Genomic DNA, 18,133 nt, shown 5'->3' with positions numbered 1-18,133 from the left:
TGAATAGGTTTTTTTTCAGTGAATAATGACAAACAGCAAATGGGTGGGCGTTCACTGTAGTTAAAATTCCTCAAAGCTGACATCAGCAAAATGTAATCTTGGTATTTACCTTGCTTGATAGCTACTAGCTTGATAGCAAGTAACTAGCTTGCAAGGTAGATAGTAGCTAGTTGGCTACTAAGTCGGTGCGTTTTGCTTTTCTTTTTGTTATATATATGTATATGATTTGCATAGTATATTAAAGCTATTAACTCGGTCGGCACTGACACGAGGAGCTAAAAGAGGGCAAAACTGTTTAAAAAGAAAAAAAATTAGGTTCAACCTGCAGCAAGAAAAAAAAAAACCATGGCAGGAGGACAAAAGTCCTGTACTGTGCGGAAGTCACTAAAAATCATGAGAAATACAATCGGTGTAAGCAAACAAAGTGGAGACCAAAGCATTGAAAAGCAATTTCCCAATGCAGTCCTATTCCGACCGTAATACAGCATGTGCTCAGGTGTGCACAGACTAGCTTCTATTTGCTCTCCCAGGAAGCTAAAGAGTCTTTTCTTTCTTTCCGATACTACGCTGCTCACAAAAAAGTTAAGGATATTGGGCTTTGGGGATTGAATTTCTAAATAAACATAAAATAATAAATGACAACCGTTACAGGTGAACTTACTTTGTCCTTTTCGGAATGCTCGTCCTTGGGAAAAATTTCAAAAGACTCGCTCGCTCGCTCGCTCGCTCATTCGCTTACACGCTTCTCCAAATAAGAATCAATGCGTGCCTGCTTCGAGCTGTTTATTTGCCACTCCCACTTGAAGTTTACTGGAACACTGACACAAAAGATCATTTAAAAGCCAAAATGTTAACCAAACCGTAGAAGACCAAAGTCCGTTAGTTGAATGCTAATATGCGAAATGCCACAGATGGCTAACGGATATTAGCATCAATGTTATGTCGATGGCAATTACAGGCTTTCAAACAACAACAACAACAACAACTGCTGCTGTACACACACAGCAGCGACACATGAACAGCATTCGACGACACTCGCAAGCATGTAGCGTCTCTGTTTTGTGGAAAGGACAACTATTAATGGATTAGTTGGGGACCTTTTCTTCGTGGGTTTCGGCTTTGAAGTCCCACTATTTTTCCAGATGTATTCATTTTTTACCGTGAACTCTATTTTGGTCTAACGCTGGTCTATTTTGGGTGTAATTCCACTGGTGAGCACTAGATGTCGGCACAGTATTTAGTTTGAAACTAAATTTGAAAGCACAAAAACAAGAAACATTTCAGCATATGTATTTTTGGTGAAAATGATTGAATATCGTCCTCTGTAATCCTGCTTTTTACGCTGACCAAAAGTGAAGGCGCAAGTATGACTTTATAATGTACATCTTTGGGCATGATTATCAAATGTTATTGTGAGAAAAATTGCGAACTCGCAAGGTTGCTCACGATGAACAGCGATATAGCGGTGGAGCACGCTATCCCTAACTTTCAGAGAGTCCTTTTTTTGTTTTTGTTTTTTTGTTTTTTTTGCCCTGCCCGAGACATATTCGGACTATGAGCTGTTGAAGGTGACGTCATTGTACTTGATTATCTTGCCGTTGCGCATGACCACCTCCTTCTGCGCCCACATTTCCACCTCGCCGTTCTTCTCCTCGAAGTGGCGCACCATCACCCGGCCGGTGGCGGGCAGCTGGCACGGCAGATCGCGCGCGGCCTCCTGGAACAAGCCCATCTTCATCATGTCCTTGGTCAGATCGAGCGCGCCGGCGCCACCGGCCGCCGGGACCGGCGCTTGGGTCCTCTGCGGGGAGAGCGAGCGCGGTTGTCTGGGGCTGCGGTCCACGAGTTTAATGTCCGGTCGAGGCGCCCGCTCCCACCCCAGCGGGGATCCACGCTTGTTCATCGGAGAGTGCGCTGAAAAAAAGTGAAACAACTAGCCGTGATTATCAAAGTGCGGTACGCAGGCTCCCTCTAGTGGTCTGTGAAAGAATCACTGGACTGCACTTTACAACACAGTTGCAACCTTTCCGAATTGTCTTCAAACAAGAGACGATTGCATATTATTTGTTGACTATCATTCTAATCATCATCGAAGCAGAATGGGTATTTCAATTGGGAAAATATGGAGAAGGGTTGGGAAATGGCATCTTTCTTTCCGTCGTTCTTTTCAACATGAAAAACTAGCGTTTCATTGTCCATTTTTGATTGTCAGTCATTTTCTCAGTCAAGTTCCCTTTGGCTAAAAGCGAACTTGACTTGCCTCAAATCGAATGAAAAGCAATCTTTTGACTTGGAGGAAATCAACCCGAACATCTTTTTTTCATGAATATGTTCCCAGCAGGCTCACTAGTTTATAAAACACGGCATTCTGATTCATTTTGCGTTTGTGGAATATAAATTAAGCAGCAAAATACACCCGTCTTTAGCCCTTTTGTCATTTCTGTCGACCGAAAATGACATTGCGACTACTCGGCGAAATATATGTATCTTTTTTTTTTTTTTTTAAAAAGAGAAATATTCGCTTAACTTTCTCCACAAAGAACGGGGAGAAATTGGTGCATTCCCGGAAAAACAAATAAATATATATATATATATATATATATATTTTTTTTTTTTTTTTTTTGGGGCGAATCTTGGTGTGCCGAATTGCAAGCATGCAGGGGTTGCGTTCGGGTTCATCACATTTGCATGGAGCGCTTGTGCACCTCGCCGCTCTTTGTTGAACGGAGACGCTCCCCTGCGGCCCGGTGACGCCGAGCGGTTGCGGACGTGCTTGTGCGGCGGCGGAGTGAGGCGTCCCGCCCCTGCGGCGGCCCTCCTCATGTCGCCCATGACGCCCACCATGGAGGCCCTGAGGGCGGGGTTGCTCTCCACCATCCTGCACACGGCCTGGCAGTAGGGCCGGTCCGGCATGACCTCGCGGATCTTGGCCGGGCACACGCTGGGGGTGTGCAGCCGCACGCGGGCGCAAAGCTCGGCGATGATCTTGCCCATGGCCCACACGTCCGAGCGCTGGTCCCGCTGGCTGCGGCGCAGCAGCACCTCGGGGGCCGAGTAGGCCTCGTTGCCCATGTCCGCGGCCGAGTTGAGGCCGCGCCGGAAGAACTTGGCCAGGCCCAGGTCGATGATCACCGCCCGGTTGGTGTTGTGCTCCACCTGCGGGCGGGGTAAACCTTGGCTGCCGCGCCTTCTCCAAATGTGCTATGCCAAAGCGCAGGTCGCTTGCATTTCACTTGGACGTGCACTGCATTTGCATGGAAGCGTTAAGAACCGTTTGTTTGCTTGAAAACGCTCTGTTACAATATGACATTTTCATCGAATTATTTCAGGAGAATTTTCCTTTCAACTTTTTCAAGTAGTTTTTCAGGTGGTACTCGGAGTGAAAATAGGGAGTGATGGTGTTAATGCTGTTTTACTCAATTAAGAACATTTTTCCAACACAAGCGCGCTGCTACTTGTTTGGTCCGAGCATGTGCTTTAGGGCTGGCTACTGACAAAAGCCGCAAATTGGGGCATTTTCAAGTCGAGGTACTATGTTGAAAAGGACGATTTTCATATACAAATAGGCTAGTCGAGTCGGATGAACGCCTGCAGCCTATCAGACGCAAAAAGTGTGCATGGGGGGTAGTTTCAACCTCTTAAACTGTCTAGCCAGTGCAGCGTTTTTTTGTTTTTGTTTTTTTCTTTTCCTGACCTTTGAGAAAGATTTCGGGAAGATGACACAACTCCAGTTTTTAATCTTTTGTATCGGACACTTCTCTTTTGTTGGGGCTCTGCATGACCTGCACAGACTTTGATGGGCGACGTGACGTGTCTGGAACATTCTAATCAATGACAGTGTCATAAATGACTTTTTTTTTTTCTTTTATGGGGGTGTGGGGGGTGTGGGGGGTGTGGGGGGGGCTCAAAGCTGTGGTTTTGGAGACGTGAGGATTCTGCCTGCCGGCGGCGGTGTTATGTGACTGTCGTTATGTGACTGTTGAGTAATGTTTGTGCTTGGGGTGGCCAGTTCCTATTTGCTTAAAGAGAAGTCAACCCAAAACTGTTTTTTACAACAATGCGTTCTATGCGCCTTCACTAGTCTCGTGAATATTGCATTTGTGCAATAGGATTCAAGCAGCAAAACTCTGCTGTTTTTGTCCATCTCGGGCGGCGGCCATTTTGTCACTTCTGCTGAGTGAAAAAGACGTCACGGTTGCTCAGGTAACCGCCGATCGCGGCTGACCTGTTTTCTGAAGCTGAGCCGTGATCGGCGGTTACCCGAGCGGCCGTGATGTCGTTTTCAGTCGACAGAAAGGACGAAATGGCCGCCCCCCGAGATGGCTAAAAGTGGATGCGTTTTGCTGCTGGACCTGTTCCGACAAGTGGGCCCGCATAGAACGTAGTATTGTCAAGAAAAATATCGGGGTCCCCTTTAACCGGGTGAAGTCGGACACGACCATCTCGGCATGGTAAGAGAAGCCGGTGGTTATCAGAACCCAAGACGGCCGCGTTTATTGACGCTAGCGCTGCGTATGCTGCTTTTGCCGTACGCTTCGTCGCTCCCTCTTGCAATAATGTCAAGTCGTTCAGCTCACGCGGAAAGTCATTGGAAGTCTTAATACGTGTCGTGTACCCACCATGATGTTTTCAGGCTTGAGGTCTTGATGGACAATATCTCGAGAGTGGAGGTGCAGAAGCCCCTCACACATGCCCACGATGATTTTGCCTCGATTGGTTGGAGTCAGCTGCAAAACCAACAAACAAACAAACAAACAAACAAAAAGAATGATGCAAAAGAGTTTGGATCAGGTGTCAACTGCAAAACCTGCTTTTCCTCCCTCGGGCTTGGATGAATTTCCATGTGTGGAATTACCAATTAGCATGGTGCGCTCAAAAACAAAAGTTGCGATGAAGGCAGATAAAACAGGGTCCGAGAGCTACGTATATACGGTCCGCTATGTCCTTGTTTCCGGTCCGGCCAACATTGACACGATCAAGAGTCCCGTAATGATAGTTGCAGGCCTTGAGCCCCGAATTGGATTCGCCCTCAAACGGGTTAACGCGCTCACCTGTACTTTGGACTTTGCCGACTTAAAGATGGTCGTCTCCAGGTCCTCTCCGAAGATGAACTCCAGCGGAATGATCCATTTGCCGTCTTTCAAGTTGATGTTGCCCAGCAGCCTGACGATGTTCGGGTGATTGGCTTTGCTGCAAACAAACGCCAGCCAAACAGACAAGCCGACAACCAAAGCAGGTTACCGCGACGGTTGTCGCCGCGCCGCGCCGCGAGACCCCCGAGTTCGCCTGCTCCTCGCTCACTTGTACACGTCGCACTCCCTCTCCAGGTCCTTCCTGCCGATGAGGTGCTGGGGAACCTTCTTGATGGCGGCCCAGGTGTCCTTGTACTTCTCCCGGTACACCTTGCCGAAGCAGCCTTGTGCCAGAGTCCCGGTGGGGTACGCCATCCGGGCTACCTTGGTCAGCGCTAAAAGGGCCGCCGCTATTTACAACACACGCGGTTCGCATCATCTGAGCCGCGTGACCTTTCCAGATCCAAAACAAAGGCGTATCGAGCAAAGCCGCAACCCGATGTACTACTAATCATCCGCGGACACACAAAATGGAGAATATCGGACGATCCAATATCGAGCCATGAGGCGCGCCTCTTGAATGTTACAATTCACGTGCAATAAAGTGTTTCATGTCATCAACGAATGAATTGGCCACAATACAACATCATTACGCGTAGCACCAAAAACAAGTCCCAAAGCCTCAACTCGAAATGTTGATTGGGTGTATGCCGGAGAAAAACTGAAAGTATTCTTTTCGTTACGCTGGGATTGACCGATATCAACATCGGCATCAATGACCGCATCACACTGCCTGCTACTAGTTTTTAGTCCCACACTTTCACCTTTGACAGTTTTGCCCCTCTGAATCGTCCTTTTTCTAAACGCAATGTCAAACAATAACATTGACTTAGTAACTGCCACTCGGCCCTTCTTTTTATGAAAACCACAGTAGAGTACCGCTAGCCGCGACTCACTTTTTAACCGTCTTAACGAAAGAAGTCATGTCTTTTAAAAATGAAATGCGGTCCTTCATTCATTTTACTCATAATTAATCAACCAAGTATTTAACCGAGTACATCAAAATAGGCAAATCGTTTGTGAAATGTCATTTTGAAATACTGTGTAATTGAAATGATTTCAAATAACTTCGCCAATTATTCGATGAGATAAGTGAATAAAAGTCCAAACATGAATCAATCCACTTAAATGAGGCGATTTGACAGGGAAAACATCCGCACCAAAGTGACAACTGTTACAGAACTCTTGCTAATGCATCGAGGATGTTGAGGGAGACCGTCCGTGTACGCCGATGCCACTCATTCTCCTTTTCAATTTTTGCGTATTTCTTGTGTGCTGCTCCGATCCACTTTTGCTGCCATAGCGCCGCATTTGCCCCCTTGGTTGGGACGCTGGATTGTCATCTTTTCTTTCAAGGAAAGGAGGGCATGCGCGTCATCTGTCAAAGTGCATATCGTCCTCAGGACTACAGGCGAAGGGCGTGCGATGAAATAAGCACAGATGTGCATTCCTGGCAGGGGAGCGTCGCCATCGACGACGGTCACTGCCTGCTCTTTTCCACTTTTTCTCCAGGGAGAAAAAAAAGAGACATTTTTTCCTCCCCTGCTTGTGACTGCAAGTCATTGGACCGAAGCCTAACGTGTGTTTACACCAAACTGGTCTCCGGTCAGGTTACAAACAAAAGACCGACAAACTGGAAAAACCACCAGCGATAGCAAAAGGATGCAAAACATATATATAGTATATAGCAAGAATGAGAATATATCAACTGGCTACATTCGAGTGGTGTAAAACAAATGTAGATTTGATCTTACCGTTGAGGAAGAGCACAGGCGTCAGGTCTGGACACGAATCGACATAGTTGGCTCTTTTATCATAGCTGCCTTGGGTTCCTACCACGCCTCCCTCGAAGCGGGCGGGCGGGCGGGCGGGCCGGCCGGCCGCGTGGTCGGTCGGGCGGGCGGTCGGGCCTGTCCCGGCCTGACTGACTTTCTGACGACCGTATAAAAGTCAAATCGAGACAAATAAAACGAGACAGCTAAGTGTCTTTAAAGCACTTGGCCCATTTGAACTCTGTTGCTAGCCAAAACGGCAGCACCTACAAAAGCACCTAAATTCCAATTTCACATGGCCTTTATGGTGACAAACCAACAAGTTCACATCCCATTTACTGGTGAGTAAAGAGACAGCTATATTAAGATGATATTGGCTCCACACAGGTAAAAATAAAGAAATGGAATTGTTACTATCTCTAGATATTCGCCATGCAATTAAGATTGTTCCTCATTAGTAGAATTTGTCAAAATAAGATATTTCTCTGCATTTTTTGTCAAATATGATATTCTTTTTTCTTTAGTACTCTTCATCAGAAAAAAAAAAATGTTTTAATTATGAGACACGTTTGAATATGGTTACAAATCAAAACAGCAGCACGAAGCAAAGTGTGTAATAAAGGCCAGTAAATAATAGATTTGATTGATTCCACATGGGGGAAAAACTTCATACTGTATCTTTTTTTCACAGTTTCATATAATTATATCCCAAATATATGTATATATATATATTTCATTATTGTGACATGACTGTGTACAAATAAAGCCCCGCCCGCTTCGCACCAATAGATGCCCCATTGTATTTGCAGTTGCGTAAATAAATGCCAATCCCAAAAATGACCTTTTTACTTTGCTGACAAAATTCTAACCATAGAAAATCTTTTTTTATGTTTAAATAGCTCCTCTTTATGAGTAGACTTTTCCTTCATTTTAATTGTGATATATTTATTGAGGTTCAACGATTAATGAGGAACTAATTGATTATCAAATTAATCAATCATTATCTTTGATTATCGATGAATCATTTAGATATCTTTTTTTAATTTGAAATTGTCTAAATTCTCAGAATTTCATCTTCCAAACAGTAAATATTCTCCAATTTCTACAGTTTGAGTTGAATCAAAATAAAACATGAGGCTTTACTTTGGAAAACAATTGCCTATTTTCTGACGTGTTACGGATCAAACCAGTAAGAGAATCATAATTAATTTCTGTTTGTGCATTATCTGCACTGCCAAATAAATGAAACAATGTCATATTTCTTAATAAAGGGATGGCATTTAAAACTTTAAAAAAAAAAAGGTAATCAAATTCACAGCAAGTGCACCGTAAATGATTGACACCTCATCTGCTACATCTTCTGTCTCCGATTGGTTGTTCAAAATCCAACTAGAGGGAAAAGATGGAGCCAGAGAGGCATGATACCCGATCATGCCCCCCCCCCCCATGATCATTTTCTTGGTTTATACTGAGTGTTTTAACAAATATGACAAAAAGAGAGGTATTTTTCAAAAGCTGCAAACTCCCCCTTTTAAGTTGAAGGAAATGGTTCCCTGGTTTCTATCTGACTAATTACCTCCACTGGAGGTCAGCAAATACCAACGTGGTGACTGTCAGTTTCAGTGCAATCTGTCACACTGTATGGGAAACCTATACATACTTCAAATAGACTAATAATATAATATAAAACAAAATGTGTGTGTTTGGTTTTGTTTTAATGGCTGGGGGCATAAAGACATGTTTCCCAGGACCTCAAATGATTCCCCTCCATTTTTGCACCTGTTGAACGACTCAGTCTCCCAAGAACTGCACTTACAGTACTGTGAACTGTCAGTAACATACTATCATTGTCAACGAATGTGAGTAGTTGTCTCTGCGGTGTACATATTTGAGCGGGAAGATAAATCATGCTCGAATTTTGAAAGAAACTCCAGGCGGTTGTTGAACATTAAAAAACAACATTATTGTGACATCCTTCTCGCCAAACGGGACGTACCACTTTTAGAAGTGGGGCAGGTCAACTAAGTTTAGTGTCCATTTACGTCCGTATTCAGAATATGGTTTCGCCGAACAAACGACTTTGTAATTTAACGTTTTGATTGTGATCTAATTAGCCTGGTGATGCGTCAAATTAGTCGCCGATTGCCAGAAAAGACGTTGGAATATCAGGTATCCTCCCCTCCGTGTTTCGCAACATGTCCGAACTTACACCTGCGTGCGTGGTGCGTTCAGGTACTTTGCCTCCTTGGCGAAACTGGGGACGTCACAAAATGGAGTTGACTTGACGCTACCTGGCTGAGGGGGAAATTCACGTTTAGTGGCTGAGCACTATGTAAAGTTATTTTTCCGGCATAGTTTTGATTAAGAAACACGGTATTCATCGCGTGATTCGCGGAGGACGGCGGAATGAAGATATTTTGGGCGTTATTTATCGCCGCAGCTCTGGCGACAGGTAAGAAAGTGTTTCGCTTCAACTGGGTGGGCCCACTTCCGCCTCAGACGGTGGACATTTTTTTTCGACTTACATTTTTGGACCAAATTGCATCCATTAACTGCTGTTTCGTATCCGTTTGGGGTGTTTTCGGGCCACCACAGACCACAAGATTTTTCAAGGAGCTAGTAGAAACTGATATGTCGGCTAAAGTATTGCGTCCATGACCTGTCAAAACTCGGTTGGACACACTACAAAATGGCGTTCATTCAGGCAGGGTACATCTAAATATTCAGTTTCCCCCCATTAATTCGTCGGCAGTAGAACAACCAATTGGCCGTCGTGTCAGTCGAAGCCTACGACTTGTTTCACCTGCTTATTGTGATGTTAGTTTTTAATTTCTTTGAGCTACCTTCTGCCACCTCACTATTGAAATAGACCACGTATATAGGCAATTTTAATAAACAGGGTGTCCCGCCAAGTCTCTTTGCTATTAAAAATGGAATTACCAAAGCAATTGTTGAGATGTTAAACAGATTTGATTTGTTGTGTACTCAGTTGTTGTTCACATTGTATTAATGAAGGCAATGTTGGGCACTCTGTTGGTGAAATAGGCTCTGTTTTGGAGACACTGTATGATTCATTCACCTTCATTCTTAATATTGACTGTTAAGGAGTAGTTGCTGATGTAGATCCAGATAAAATGGGGTCTATCAAAAACAATATCACTAATCACCGAATGGATCTTAATGTGGACATTCTGTGTGCAAAAGGAATCCTGTCACATCTCTCCTTGTCGTTGTCATATTTCTCAAAATATGTTTTTCAATCAAACTGCTGACTGTTTCAATTGACATTTTTGGGTGAAATTCAAACTATACTGTGAATAAAAGCGTATCCAAGTTGCGACTACGATGTTACATTGCACTCATGATCTCATCTAAATGCTTCAATTGAAGGGGACGTGGAAAATTGGGATGTCAAATTTTTTTAGAATCAAATTTCCAATGGATTATTTAATCGATTACTCAGCTGGCTCGGAGTCGCATGTATAAATTCTCATGTTCCCGTCTCCAAGCGACCCCAGCTGTACTTTGCAGTCATGACACAAAACATTATTCTTATCCTCTTTTAGTTTAAAGCATGAATGCTTTTTTTTTTTTTTTTTTTTAATTCCAGCAAGTTTTAAATGATTTAGTGCTGAATTGTCAGTGTGCCACTAAGATGCTTTCATTGTCTTGGGTTCTCGCTTGTTTTCCACACTCTGGGCTCTTCATCCGTTATCAGAAATAAGCAGCCAGCATGCTAATGGCTAATATGTATCCACTTTAAGCGTGTTTACCCAGAGTGTAAAGAGATGACAGAGAAGCTGATTCATCACTGGCTCATGGCGATACGTGTAGTAATGAAACAAACACTCCTTACATAACATGGTTTTTCCTGCATATGAAATTTGGAGGTGTACGCCTCTGACTTTATTCAGGCCGCCTCGGGCTCTAAAACCTCTGACATGGTAAAAATGATTGCTTGGCCAGCACCGCACTGTCATTTTTAATTCTGGTTACACGCTGCAGTGAAGCGGTGGTGCCGTATCAGAATAGTCAGAAGGCGCTCCTGAAACGGTCAAAGAAGAGCCAAAGAGCAGCAATAGAGTAAGAAAAATGCATAAGGCAGCACAAAAAAAAAACCACGTTACCTGTTGACGGAGAAAATATCGAATGCTTGTTTTTAAAAAGTACTCGATGGTGTTTGTACTCTTACGGCATTGGACTACAAGAAGTGCACGTAGAGATTTGATCACATTTAAAATCTTATGCTGTTCCGTAGATTTGATTAACTTTGCAGTTTAACTATGCTTCAACTATCTCCGAACCATACCTACCTCTGCCTGAATTTGAGCCAATAAAAACCCCGCATTCCGTCTGGATCCTTTTTTGATTCAGAGTCGGCCATGGCCGTGTCGGTGAGCAGCCCGGTGAAGCGCTACGTGGTCATCCTGTTCCAGCCCGTCACGCTCACCTGCAACTTCCAGACCACGGCCACGCAGCCGCCGGTGGTCACGTGGCGCTACAAGTCGTACTGCCGCGACCCGGTGCAGGCGGCGCTCAACCCCGGCAGCGTCGACAACATCCTGTCCCAGAACAACCCCAACTACGACCCCAACATCGAGTGCGCCGACAGCCGGCGCACGGTGCGCATCGTGGCCTCCAAGCAGGGCAGCTCCGTCACGCTGGGCAGCGAGTACCAAGGACGCAAGATCAACGTCATCAACGGTGAGTGCAAAAAGACGCGGCAGGCGACCTGCGCGCTGTGGCGCAAAAGCATCCAGTACAACAGTCTCCTTCCAACAAGATTATATTGTTACTTGTTGAGCATGAAGCAAGAATGTTTTTCATTTTCGTTGATATTATGTTAATATTGTGTCATTCATTTGCAATGACTCACGGACCTTGAAGGAGCTTTGAAGATCATTTTTGAACTATAACGTATTTGTCAGTGGCAAATAAAATGTGGTAATTTCATTCATAAAATCGTTTTATTTCCTTAGTTTTGCTAACTTGAATAAGAGTTTCACTTTACATAGCAAAAAAAAAAAACCCGAAAGCGGATATTTTCATTTTAGTTCAGCACTAGTTACTTTTCCCAAATAACAATTAATAAATACATGTTTGGTAATAACAAAAAAGTAGCAGAACCCTTTTTTTTTTCTTTTAATCATTTCAGACGGCAAACACTACTTTCGAATTTCAAAAATAGGCATTTTTACTCTCTAATAATTAAAATCTTTAAATTTTGCAACAGAAAAACGTGGCAAAATGTTTGACATTTTATGTACAATCAGTGGGTATTTTTAATTTTGGTTAGTTGTTTTTCCTCGTAACAATTTGAAATGAAATGTTCTGTCGCAAAAGAAAAAAAATCAAATTTCCTAATAATCATTTTAGATTGCAATAAATATTGACTGAAAGGAGGTGTTATGAATTTTCTGAATAGTTATGTTTCCCCAAATAGCAATTAAATAATTTTTGGTTTAAGGCAAAAAAGGACAAAAAAAAAAAAATTAAAAAAATCAAACGTTTATAATCATTTGAGATTGGAAAAAAAATACTACTCGAAGTGGCTATTTTAATTTCAATGAAGTGGTTTCCTTTCTCCCCCAATAACAGTTTTGTAACAATAGTAAAAAAGTGGCCCAAAAATACTTCAAAACATGTAATCGATGGAAATGATCAGTTAATCGATGATTTTCTTAGCTAGTGATTAACATGATTTATGTTAGTTGTTGTTTGGAGTCCAAATAATGATAGTAGTCACAATTCAACATGGTGGGAAAAAAATCTTCCGATTTTGTATTTGTTTTTATGAGATTGAAGTAAACATGCATATATTCTTTGAAGAATTCCCCGCTGAGACAGCAGCTAGACTAGACGGCAGTGCGTTTTTCTGAGCATATTAACGAACCGCCAGCAGTCACGTTGCCTTGCTTGTCTGCTAGCCGCCGCCGCCGCATGTTGCCCTCGACCCTGGGCGCTCATCTTTGCTTGCGCCGTGGCCGCCAGATGCTGACCTGAACCTGGCGCAGACGGCGTGGGGCGACAGCGGGGTCTACGTGTGCTCCGTCACCTCCTCGCAGGACCTCTCGGGCAACGGCGAGGACTACACCGAGCTCATCGTCTTGGGTAAACGCCAGTCAGCTGCTCTTTCCTACTGGCTTTCTCTTCCCTTTGCTTCCCCCCTACCGCAAATATACAACATGGACCAAAGTACTGAGATGCATCAATTCGTCAATCGGGCTCGCCTAGACTCCCCGTCGAAAGCTTTCGGACAAAGTAGAGCAAAAAATGATGGATTTGTCCATGCGGCGCAGTCGTTTGTGTTTTACAGCAAAAACGCCGCGCGGGCAAGTGTGGTCGCCCCGAGAGCGCACACGATCTAGTAATTGTGGCTTTATCTTTCTTTCGCAGAGAGAAAGTCAAATACTACTGACCTGCTGCCTGGCATTGACTTACTGGTTATGGAAGGTAGTACAAAAGACCTCTTAGTGTGACTGGATTGAGCGCTAGTAGATAGCTGGGCAGAAGTACACTTTTTTTTTTTTTTCTTCTTTTTTTTTTTTTATAGCATTTCTCAACGCAAAGTGGTCCAAGCAATTAGAGTCCACTTGAATATGCTTAAACTCTCCAGTCTTTTTCAAAAGACTTCTCGTCCTGGGATGGAATGCCCAGCTCCGGAGGAAAATACCTATTTGTCTTGTCATCCGTCATCTCTTTGAATCCTTCTGTAATTGTCCATTTCATCTTTATGAAATTAGACACTAACATCTTCTTTTCCTGCTCTTTCTTTTTAGTTTAGTTTAGTTGATTTGCCTTTGCAGTGCTGCAGTTGCGTCATGCCTCGCATAAACAGGCTCAAGCAGTTTGTCGGGAGACGCGTTGTTTATCCCAGATAGTAAAGCAGACGTTTGACAATTAGTCTCGTGCTTATTGAGCCATACAAATGCTGGATTATTATGTCTGCCAAGCACAGCAAAGTGTGACGTAGTAGGTATTGTGTATTTGATAAACGGTAAATGAACTGGACTGTTGCCTCAAACAGGAGCTTCCCGCTAACTGATAGAGTTGGTCACAATGTGAACCTGTCCACGAAATGAAAACGATCCCCAGCCGAAGCCGATGCAGCTATACAGGAGATAATGCAGAAAAGTTATTTTCATAAATACGTTTTTTCAAAAAAGAACCTGCCCCTCACTTGAAAAAACCAAACAAAAACAAAGTCCAGAAGTAAGCAAAGGTGTGATGATGTCTCACTTCTGCTGTCCTGCCACCGTTTTATTTTGTACCCAACATGCCTTGTGTTACTGGCGACAGTTGAAGTGAAACGGGCGGGCGGCAAGACTGTTAGGAAAAACATGCAGCTGCATATGAAAGTGACATATTTGACATCAAGTGTCATATCGAAGTGCAACATTTGCCATATTCAAGAAAAGTTTGTCTGTGATCGTGACTTGATTGAAATAAAACGTTTTCATTCCTCACAATTGCAGGACGTAATGGCATGATCAAGTATCGCTTCTCCGCAAGTATTCAAACTTTCTTCGTTCTTGTATCTGTGCTACGTTTAATTGCGGCGCTCATTTGGACCGCTTTCTAACCAAAACAGCCGCACGCAGCGAATCATCATCGAAACGTACTCGAGAGAGGAGTTTTACTGTGGCTTTTAAACAGTGTTAAACGTGACTTGCGTTATGTGGAGATGGCGTTTAGTTTGGCGCACGGTCGCGCCACAATGTTGTGCGCGTTCACGATTGTGGTCCAGGGAGCTTCGGCACTCAGTGGTTCCACACAGTCCATACGAGTCCTTTTTGTTTTGTTGCCAACTGCAATTTCACTTGAAATAAATGGTGACTATTCACTGTATGTGTTTGCAGTGTACTGTATGTATAATATGTAGGATTTTGTGTGCGTGTGTGTGTGCGCGTGCGTGTTGCCCCTCAGATTGGCTGCTGGTGGTGGTCGTGGTGTTGGGCTTCCTGCTGCTGCTGATGCTCATCGGCATCTGCTGGTGTCAGTGTTGCCCGCACACGTGCTGCTGCTACGTCAGCTGCCCCTGCTGCCCCGAGCGATGCTGCTGCCCGCGGGCACGTGAGTACTTTTCCTTTGCTCGCGTACAAATAGTTGGGGCGCTATTTGTGGAATCGACGGTTCACCGGTGCCAGAAGTGAAAAGACAATCCCTGCTTTTACCGTCGAACATTATCGGTGACACCGACACGGCGTCTCTCTGGTGCCGCAGTGTACGAGGCGGGCAAGGCGGTGAAGAAGGGCATGGCCAACCAGTACGCCACCACCGTCTACGCCCCCAGCATGTACGCCCAGCCGGCCTACGGCGGGCCGCTCGGCCACCGGCCCGCCATGCCGCTGCTTCCTCTGCCCAAAGGCGTCGGGGTCCCGGCCTCGCAGAACGGCTACGGGCGAGAGTACGACGGCGCCAGCTCCGGTAAGGCAAAAAGAACAAAATCATGATAGTGAAAGTCATTCCCGGTCCGCGTGCTTCCTTTAATTGGAATTGCCTTGTTTGTGTGCAGTGGGGCAAGGTTCCCAGGTGCCTCTGCTGCACGACCAAGACGGCGGCGGCGGCGGCGGCGACCATAGTGAGTCAACGGAAAGAAATCGCCAACAGCAAATATGGCCCAAAATGATCAATGACTGCCGCTCTGGAAATACGGGCGGCTATGTTGAATTTGCCGCACAAATGTTGTCACCCGCAGCTCGGAGTGGCTATCGCATCCAGGTGGACCCTGAGGGCAACGCCACGCGCGCCATTTACTACATGGAGAGAGAGCTCGCCAACCTGGACCCGTCCAGACCCGCCAACTACAACCGCAGTGAGTCGCTCGGCATACGCACAATTACAAGACAGGTGACTCCCGTGTTTTTGCTTTTGCTTTGTCTTTGGATCGTGATGGGAGGTGCCAGAAATGCTGAATATATAATACTTTGGGATTGGTGGAATAAATCAAATTCAGCCCAAAATCAATACAAAAAGGTGAAGCAAAATCTCTGTCACAAAGTTTTTTAAGGGATCATTTTCCACATGGACCAATAATATACAACGTCAAGTCTACAGTCTCATTCGTGTACCAACTTCCAAATAAGAGTCATGCATTTCATCAAATGTTGGCCCTCTGGATGTGAATCGAGTGACAGTAGATTGAAAGTTGATTTCTTGTGGCCTCTTCTCAGTGGACAACGTGAGCGAGGTGACCTCGCTGCACGACAGCGGGGACCCGCGATCCCGCGGCGGCGGTCGGCCGCAACCGCCGGCGCTGTCCACCGTCTACGACGACGACGAGGGCATGAGCACCATCAGCAGCGTGTCGCAACACGCGCGCCGCCGCCCGGACGAGCCGCCGCGCCGAGGCTACATGGGCCAGCGGGCCCGGGCCCGCTCCATGGAGAACCTGGACGACATCGGGCGCCGCTACGGCCGCGACGACTACCCGCCGCACCGACGCCCGGCCGAGCCCCGAGGCCGGAGAGGGTGAGTCGCCCCTCTGCAAGTGTGCTCTGTCTGATTTGAAGGATTTTATCCCCCACTTAGCTTGATAGAAATTTCAAATGACAATGAACTTAATCAAAGCCGGTTTTACTTTGAGTTTTTTTTTTTTTTTTACCCCCTTCTGGGATTTGCTGTGTTTGACCTGATTCCAAACAATTTGAACTATGGAAGCCGCAAAAAAAAAAATCACTAATGCCTCATAAAATCGATTCAGGCCAGATTCAGTCAAACGTGAGCGACGTTTTTGAAAGTAAGCACTTTTCAGCTCCGACGACGACTGGAGCGGCGGCGGCGGCGGGCGCGCTGGCTACGACAGAGACGAGCGCAGACGCCGCGACTACTCCCCGGATGACTACCGAAGAGGAGCGGGCGGAGGAGGGTACGGCGCCCTCCCGGGGAGGCGCAGCCGCAGTCGCGACGACCTGATGGACCTGGAGAGGGATCGGCGACCGGGCGGCGGCCGCGACAGGAGAGACGACTACGACGACAGCTTCCTGACAGAGGCCATGGAGAGGAAGCGGCTGGAGGAGCAGCAGAGGGCTCGCGGCCGAGACCGACCGGAGAGCGACGGGGAGCGTTCGGAGCGAGGCAGGGCGCCGCCCGCCCGGGGGCCCCCGCCCCCCCGGGGGCCGCCGCCCCTGCCTCTGAACCCACCTTCGGGACCCGCCGCTTTACCGCCGCCCTACAGCGACGACGAGAGCATGACGTCATCTAAGAAAAGCAACCTGCGCAAGGTGAGGACCCGCTCTGACAGACCCAGAAAAATGTACTCGGCAGCGCCCTCTGGAAATGGTTTTTTTTTTGGGGGGGGGGGGGGGGGGGGGAGTGGGTAAATCAGCCTCAACCTCATAATCACCTACGGACACAAAATTGGGTGAACGTGTCTATCATAACGGAAACGCAACAAAAAATGCATTCCCAACACAACTTCCAAAACAGCCGATAAGAAGCAAATACCCCAGACAGATGTGGGGATTTGAGGCCTTGCCTTGAAAAAAGGTTCAAATTCTAATGTAACATTGTCTTTTTACCTCAACTTTTCTTTCCCTTCCAGAATGGAGCTGTGAGCCGAGAGAGCCTGGTGGTGTGAGGTGACCGCAAATGGAGGCACTCCGCCCCTAAAAAAACAAAACAAGTAAATGTTGAAATTGTATAGTTTTTATTACACTCATTTGCTGTGCTGAATCTTTTTGAACTACTTCACTTACAGACCTTGTCGCAAATTCACTATAAATGTATATGAGTGTGTGAGAGATGCACCAAGTGCTGTCATTTAATCTTATATATTTTATGAAACGTGGCTGCCACAAGTGCCTTCAAACTGTACACAAGTGTAGATGTTTAGTTTTACTCATGGTTTTATTGAGTAGCTTAGAGGGGTTTCAGGATTTTACAGCACCTTTTTATTTTTTACATGTACTTTGCTACTTTCTATATGAATTTTATCAGTTAATAAAAAATGTTGTACAGCTAACCATGTAAATGTTGGTACTACCATGCTGAAAACCATCTTTTCCAAATAAAGCCTCTGTCCTGCAAAGTGGCACTTTGAACACTAGAGGCCGCCATCGCCGTGCACTGGTTGGCACTGTCAAGGACATTTGCCCAGCAAATCAAATAAACAAATATACATTTTATGTGCGTTTTATATTATTTGTACTTTTAATAAATATGTTTTACATAAACATTTTAACTTCCCTTTCCCTCCCCCCATTTCTTTGAATGACCTGGCCCATCTGT

General features: G+C 45.4%; 2 protein-coding genes across 4 annotated transcripts; one reads left to right on the top strand and one right to left on the bottom strand.

Moving 5' to 3' along the window:
• Window positions 1-766: 766 nt before the first annotated feature.
• Window positions 767-8,332, bottom strand: LOC147142869 (uncharacterized). Of its 2 annotated transcripts, none has more exons than XM_086038188.1 (6): window positions 6,887-8,332; window positions 5,302-5,482; window positions 5,052-5,190; window positions 4,620-4,727; window positions 2,706-3,156; window positions 767-1,914 (listed from the first exon to the last, which is right to left on the bottom strand). In XM_086038188.1, the coding sequence occupies exons 2-6, from the start codon at window positions 5,445-5,447 to the stop codon at window positions 1,553-1,555; spliced, it is 1,206 nt and encodes a 401-aa protein (XP_085894314.1). In that variant the 5' UTR covers window positions 5,448-5,482; window positions 6,887-8,332; the 3' UTR covers window positions 767-1,552. The 2 variants fall into 2 exon arrangements, with proteins under 2 accessions (XP_085894314.1, XP_085894313.1); XM_086038187.1 differs by having other exon boundaries at window positions 5,302-6,510; window positions 6,887-6,939.
• A 784-nt stretch (window positions 8,333-9,116) lies between these two features.
• On the top strand, window positions 9,117-18,030 carry lsr (lipolysis stimulated lipoprotein receptor). Of its 2 annotated transcripts, XM_086038184.1 has the most exons (11): window positions 9,117-9,356; window positions 11,279-11,608; window positions 12,896-13,015; window positions 13,301-13,357; window positions 14,831-14,977; window positions 15,128-15,331; window positions 15,420-15,485; window positions 15,603-15,719; window positions 16,078-16,375; window positions 16,659-17,127; window positions 17,448-18,030. In XM_086038184.1, the coding sequence occupies exons 1-11, from the start codon at window positions 9,311-9,313 to the stop codon at window positions 17,481-17,483; spliced, it is 1,890 nt and encodes a 629-aa protein (XP_085894310.1). In that variant the 5' UTR covers window positions 9,117-9,310; the 3' UTR covers window positions 17,484-18,030. The 2 variants fall into 2 exon arrangements, with proteins under 2 accessions (XP_085894310.1, XP_085894311.1); XM_086038185.1 differs by lacking the exon at window positions 13,301-13,357 and having other exon boundaries at window positions 9,122-9,356.
• The last annotated feature ends 103 nt before the right edge of the window (window positions 18,031-18,133 follow it).

The sequence above is a fragment of the Filicampus tigris genome, chromosome 8 (assembly GCF_054856515.1).
Source record: "Filicampus tigris isolate MCC_2025a chromosome 8, RoL_Ftig_1.0, whole genome shotgun sequence".
NCBI classification, from domain to species: domain Eukaryota; kingdom Metazoa; phylum Chordata; class Actinopteri; order Syngnathiformes; family Syngnathidae; genus Filicampus; species Filicampus tigris.
Note: the sequence above shows the minus strand (reverse complement) of the source record. Positions and strands in the feature narration are given on the sequence as shown.

Coding starts and splice junctions, on each gene's coding strand:
- LOC147142869 (XM_086038188.1), bottom strand. CDS start 5,447: ATGGCGTACCCCACCGGGACTCTGGCACAAGGCTGCTTCGGCAAGGTG. Junction 4,728..5,051: donor CGGCAAAGTCCAAAGTACAG/GTGAGCGCGTTA, acceptor TTGGTTTTGCAG/CTGACTCCAACCAATCGAGG. Junction 3,157..4,619: donor TCAAGCCTGAAAACATCATG/GTGGGTACACGA, acceptor CCCCGCCCGCAG/GTGGAGCACAACACCAACCG.
- lsr (XM_086038184.1), top strand. CDS start 9,311: ATGAAGATATTTTGGGCGTTATTTATCGCCGCAGCTCTGGCGACAG. Junction 15,332..15,419: donor GTACGACGGCGCCAGCTCCG/GTAAGGCAAAAA, acceptor GTTTGTGTGCAG/TGGGGCAAGGTTCCCAGGTG. Junction 15,486..15,602: donor CGGCGGCGGCGGCGACCATA/GTGAGTCAACGG, acceptor TGTCACCCGCAG/CTCGGAGTGGCTATCGCATC.